This window comes from Podarcis cretensis, assembly GCF_951804945.1.
Source record: "Podarcis cretensis genome assembly, chromosome: 8".
NCBI classification, from domain to species: Eukaryota; Metazoa; Chordata; class Lepidosauria; order Squamata; family Lacertidae; genus Podarcis; species Podarcis cretensis.
In genome coordinates this window covers 92,680,960-92,686,959 of record NC_137177.1, presented here as the reverse complement: position 1 = coordinate 92,686,959, position 6,000 = coordinate 92,680,960, and the positions used below count along the sequence as shown (strand labels likewise).

At 45.5% G+C, this 6,000-nt stretch overlaps 1 protein-coding gene across 3 annotated transcripts in view; it reads right to left on the bottom strand.

Annotated features, from left to right (window-relative positions):
- Positions 1–490: 490 nt before the first annotated feature.
- PLAT (plasminogen activator, tissue type) overlaps positions 491–6,000 on the bottom strand; it is a 28,425-nt gene continuing 22,915 nt past the window's right edge. For all 3 annotated transcript variants that reach the window (XM_079989276.1, XM_079989275.1, XM_079989277.1), the window contains 4 exons: positions 5,692–5,828; positions 5,448–5,588; positions 2,548–2,696; positions 491–1,439 (listed from right to left, as the gene is read on the bottom strand). In XM_079989276.1, coding sequence (XP_079845402.1) covers positions 1,281–1,439; positions 2,548–2,696; positions 5,448–5,588; positions 5,692–5,828 — 586 coding nt within the window. In that variant the 3' untranslated portion in view covers positions 491–1,280. The remainder of the gene's footprint in view (positions 1,440–2,547; positions 2,697–5,447; positions 5,589–5,691; positions 5,829–6,000) is intronic.

Here is a 6,000-nt window from a genome sequence, read left to right as displayed (position 1 = left end):
CCTCTCCTCTCCAGCCTCCACTTCTGGACTGCTCTCTGCCCCAGCCCCTTCCCACTCACTAAGCCCTGTTGCCTCTTATACAGTAAACAGCTCTGTGATCCTCAAAGGGCAGTATAGAAATTTAATGACTAATACTCAAGAAAAATGTGGAACAGGACTGGGGCAGATTCCCAAGGGAGGCCTGAAGTGCTACATTTGGCCCAGAGGTTCCCAATCCTTGCACTGTCGTGTCAATTCAAACTCCACCCTCCAAGCTGGTCACAGCTCTTTCCAATGTTCATCGAGCACACAACCTAGGAGAAAGATCTCCTGCACAACCCACCTCAAAATGTGTGGGAACTGGGCAAGCAGAACTACTGTGTTCTTGATTTCAGTGGGACTCTGGATCGGTCGATACACACTGTGCCCGTGCCTTTTCTTTGTAACCCTTTTTAAAAAAAAAATTAAGGAAAAAACATTGAAGCAAATTAATACAATACACACCAATTAATTCAAAGACAAGGTAGTTTAATGCCCTAGGAACCACACGCAGAAGGACAATTTTCAGCACAGGAGTATTTTCAAGTAGCAGCAGAGGACAACTCTGCCTTTGGACAGATGGTTAACATTGTATTAAAGAGTGTTTTATATAAAACATACACAGAAAGGTTAAATACCTGCAAACAAACTTTTGGATTAAAAGGATCTGAATGTGTTCCTGACTAGAAGTGTGATTTGGTCCCCAGCTGGGGGAGCCTTGGGTCTTTCAGGTCAGGGGCCTTGCAGGAGAGAAGTGGCAAGCCGGCTTGGAGAAACGGTGGAGCAGATCAGGGCCCTTCTTTGCAATGCCCACGTTCTCTTCGCATACCTTTAGGAAACTGGAGCTTTCTTCATTCAGCAGGCTAAGCGTGTGTGAGAGAATTTCTTACTGCTGGCTGCACATATCGTTATTGTGTAGCCTGCTGCTAGAGTAATATACTCTCTGTCTTCTCCTGCTCATAAACTGCTCTTTAGAGCGCTTCCTGGTTTGAAAAGTTCTTTACTGTGTGGAAGTGGGAAAGATATGCACTCCTTTAAACAAGGCAAGTGTGGCTCTATGCTGAAGATTTCATTCCTCTCATAAAGTGCATGTCGAGGTCATATGCATGCTGGACATGCAGGTGCATTCAGACGTGCACATGCCTGCTTTCTGCCAGTTCCCACTCCATACATATGGAAACAAGTTTCGTGTTCTGCCATCCACTGTCTCCCCCTGATGCAAGGAGATTCCAATGGGAGGAATGACTGGCTTGCAGGTGCCATTAAGGCTTCATGTTCTCCTGAATCCAGCTCAGATAGTGAACCACCTTTGTGTAGACGCCCGGAATGCCTTTCTTCCCACAACCCACGCCCCAGCTGATGATCCCCAGCAGGTTCATTTGGCCATTGTTCAGACAAACCAAAGGCCCACCAGAATCACCCTGCAAAAAGAAAAGAAAAAGGAGGGGTGAATTAAGTGAGCAACAGGTTCATTATTCATTTTAAAGTTCACTGAAGACAAGTCTTTAGCCACAATGAGCCACCTAGTCCTCCTACGATCAGCAGATCCAGGAACCAGTATCTAAATAAGCTACCTATACCCAGGTGCCAAAATGAGCTAACCTTTAAGTGGGTCAGTGGGCTTCCTTGCTGCTTTCATGACCGCTGTTTGCAAGGTCCATGCCAAAGAGATATTGTGATCTAGGAGGAAAGGGTGAAGCAGCCTTCCCCAGCCTGGTACCTGAAAGCTAGTTCAAAATGTTTGCATCCACTCCAAAAACTATATTTTAAAAAGGCCCCCAAAAGGAAATACAACAGAATCACAGAATTGTAGAGTTCATCATCACAAAACTCAAGAGGTTACTCAATTAAATTGATTGGCAGTGTTTCTCAAACTTGGGTTCTCAGCTGTTGTTGTACAACACCCATCATCCTTAGCTAGCAGAAGCAGTGGTCAGCCATGAGGGGAGTTGAAGTCCAACAACAGCTGAGGACCCAAGTCTGAGAAACACTGCTCTGCGCGATTCACTGCTGCAAAGTGCAGGGATGGTCGACAGCTTAGGCAGACAAAATTCATGGCGGATAAAAGGCCTTCTGGGTAGTGGCATCCAACCTGTGGAACACTCTCCCATCATATGTCAGATAAACAAATGGCTTTTAGAAGACATCTGAAGGCATCCCCTGTTCTGGGAAGTTTTTAATGTTTGGTGTTTTATTGTGTGTTTATATTTTGCTGAAAGCTGCCCAGAGTGGCTGGGGCAATCCAGTCAGGTGAGTTGCATATAAATATCATCATCATCATCATCATCATCATCATCATCAAACCATGGCTATAAGCCACAATGGCTATTTATTTTTAAAAATCCTATGTCCAGCTTCCCCCACCCGCTCTGAAATATGGGATCTCCAAAGTCAGATGTTATTTACCTCTGATCCTCAGAATCTAGAGACAAAAAATAGGACATTGCTTTGATATCCTCCTTGTGAGCTTTGCAGGGTGCTGGTCTGATCCAGAAGGGCAATTCCTAACATTCCTAGAACTGGGATTACCTTGCAGGCATCGTCAATCTCCCTGGTGTCTCCTGCACACAGCATGTTCTCCGTGACTGTCCTGTTTGAAAGGAGCTTGGGTGTGCATTGGCTGTCTGGATAGAGCCTCACATGTCCTTCCTTCAGACGCTCCGAGAAGAAAGCAGAAACTGTAGATAGAAAGAGAACATATTCATCTGGATTATTGTCTTAATACATAATCACAGTGAAGAAACTCTGGAGTGAATAAAGAGCAAGGACTGAATACTTCTTAATATTAGAGCAAAAGTTGCGATGTTGGATTGGCAGAAGGTTATGGCTGATGTTTATCTATAATAATAATCAGAGAACCTCTTTTGGACTTCTTGTCTTGAAAGAAAATTGAATGCCTGAATTGAAGACTGGAAAAACATCACCTAGCAGAGGGAAGAACAGCTGGAAACAGGACTTTGAATCATTCTTCCACCCCTCTTTTTTTCTTTGTTTTTGCTTAGATTAGTTTGTTGTTTAATTGTATGTATTATGAAAAGTCTTTAAAAAATCTTTTTTAAAAAAAGAAAAAAGGAACAGGTGCATATAGCCTAAGCACAGCACTGGGGCTGTTTGCAAAAGGCTTTCAAACCGTCCCATACTGCACTTTGAAGTCCTGGCAAATTGGAGCGTCAAAGTGCAGCATCACCTGACATCATAGTGATGTCAAGCGACTGACCCAAGTCTGGCCGGGCAGGGGTGGGGAGATAAAGATATTGCCCCCCAGTCAGAAAAGGTTCCCCACCCCTGATTCAACAAGTCTCTGCACCATGTTCTGCATACTGCAGGATATATATGATCACTGACTGTAGAGTCAGCCATGAAGGCACTTAAGAGTCAGAGGCTCAAATGCCAGAATGTTCCTCAATACCAAAGAAATCAAAGAATTCACTGCACACAGAAAACTAGATTTCAGAGAAAAGCCAGGTTTCTGCATACAGAGATATGCTTTTGTTTGAATGAGCTTTCCATCATGCAAGCTCTCCACCCCAGCCCTCTGAAGAGAGGCATCCCAGACACAGGTGGACATGCAAGGACCAGGCCCATGCGCTGCCTGCCTCTGCTCCAGGTAGCTGCCTTTTCATTGGCTTTGGAAGCCATGGCACACAGAAATTTGAAAAGAAGAAATGAAGTTCCCAAAACACGTAGGATAAAGGTCACCACTTTCGGGATCTGGCTAGCTCTAATAGAAGCCAGATGCTCTGCTGGTGTAAACTTGGTTCAGTCATATAGATCAGTTAGTAAGCAGATAGGAATTCAGCTCACAGACAAACACTGCATCAAATTAGGAGCAGGGAGATGTTTGTTGAGAGAGGCTGATTCTGCAGCTGTGCAACAGATGAAATCTGGCAACTGGACAGTCCCATTCCAGACCAAGTGACCTTAATTTCAGCAAGTACATAAGACATTTGTGAAACAACCCCCCCCCCCGCCCCGCTGCCACCTAGGTGAGTGGTGGTGAAGCTAAGGCATGCGTGCACTCAGAGCCCTCTCTGTGGGCACGCACCCCGTCGCCCTTTCCAACTCCCCACACTCCTATGATTCAATGGCTAGCCCGCCGGGCTGCACTTCTCAAGCCCACTTGTGCAGGAGGGAACAAAATGCCACCCGGCTTACTGGCACTTCTGCACCGAGGCGCTTTAAGACAGCGGAATGGAACCTTCCCGTTTCAGCTGCAGCCCGTGGATGGCAAACCGGCTACTCGCACATGCGCAGCTCCATTCAGTGCGCATGCTGCCCCTATGAACTGTGCTGGGGCTCCTCCCTCCCAGGCTGTGACCGAGATTTCCTTTTTGCCTGCTTGGTCAGGCCGGGAAGTAAACTTTCGAGCTGAACTCTCTCCCATCGCCATGGGTAAGTGCAAGCTCCTCCCTGCCAGGGGACACACAGTGGAGGGCAAAAGAGACTGTTTTGGTTTTCTCATAGGATTGTGGGGAGTTGGAAGGGAACCCGAGGGTGATCGAATCCAGCCCCCCTACAGCATCCATGACAGAAGGCCATGCAGCTTCTGCTTTGAAATCTCCCAAAGAAGTTTCTGGAAGGGAAACTATCAAAATGGCCATGTTGTCTGGGAGTAGTTCCCCTTTTCATGATTTCCCAAACAAGGATAATGCAAACTTTTACCTTTCAATAAAAAGTTGTTTGTATCATTGAAAGCTCTGTTATTGTGTTTTTCTTTTAAGACAAAATATGTTAATGTACAAGTTGTTTTTTTCTAAACTAAAACCTCAGTATTCAGGTTAAATTGCCGTGTTGGCACTTTGCGAAAAATAAGTGGGTTTTGGGTTGCAGTTTGGGCACTCGGTCTCTAAAAGGTTCGCCATCACTGGCCTAGGACTACTGCAAGGAAAGAAAAGGTTGCAGAGTTGTTGTTTTTTGGAGGGGAGGCTGTCAAAGGCAGTGAGAGACCCTCAGAATCCACTGGCAAGTTCTCCAACACTGCTCAACATTGCTCAAAATGCAGAAGGGGTTTGGATGCAGACTAGGAGAGGGAGAAATTTGCTTGGTTTGATCTGAAAAACTAACTTACATATTTGCATTTCCCAAACCACAATACAGTTATCTTTTGAGATTCACCCTTCTCCAAATTTTGCAAAGCACTTTTCCATACAAAAGATGCATACACCTTAATAAACAAACATTAGAAAAATCATGCACAGGAATGCCTGTATTAGTTAAAATAAGATGACTTTCATTATTTTAGGGGAAACTGTTTAGAAAATGGACATGTACAAAAATTCTCAAACTGATGCAGAAGTGTAACAAACTGGAAAGATGAGAAAGAGAAATGGACGGGGTTGGTGTCTCCCCAGCTAGCTACTGGGATGGTGCTTAGTCCTTTGAGCACAACTCTCAGAGGCCACCGTTGGGAGCAAGCCAGAAGTTCTTACATTCTTCATGCTTGCCGTAGCCTGAGATCTCACATTCTGTCCAGTCAGGCAGCTTCAGGCCAGGCTCTGGGAGGCAGACAGGACGAACGGAATCTGTTTCCATTGCACACTCATTGTACAAGGACTTCAGCTTCAGAAGAGCTAGCAAAAAGAGAAAAAGCAAAGAAAAACGCAGGATGGGTCAAGGCAAGAGGCTGGAGCAGGTGCAGATCTAGGTCTGTGTGTAGGGAGGGAAAGGTCTTACCAATATCGTTGTCAAAGGTGCTTTGCACAAAGCTTTTATGTACAACGTATTTCTCCACTGAGAATGTCTGTTCAGACCATTCCGGGTTTCTGCGGGAAGTCCTGCCCAACACAACCTTGAGACGACTGGTGTCAAACCTACAGAATCGGGGGGCGGGGGGGGGGACAGCTTTGGTGACTGCCAAGTTCAGGTGTAATTTATGCTTCTAAAAATACAGACTTCAACTTCCTTGCTCAAGCGTTCAAGGCCTTCAAGGTCCAGTTGTAACCATGGCTTTGCAGCTAACTGACCACCGTGGTTGTCCAGAAG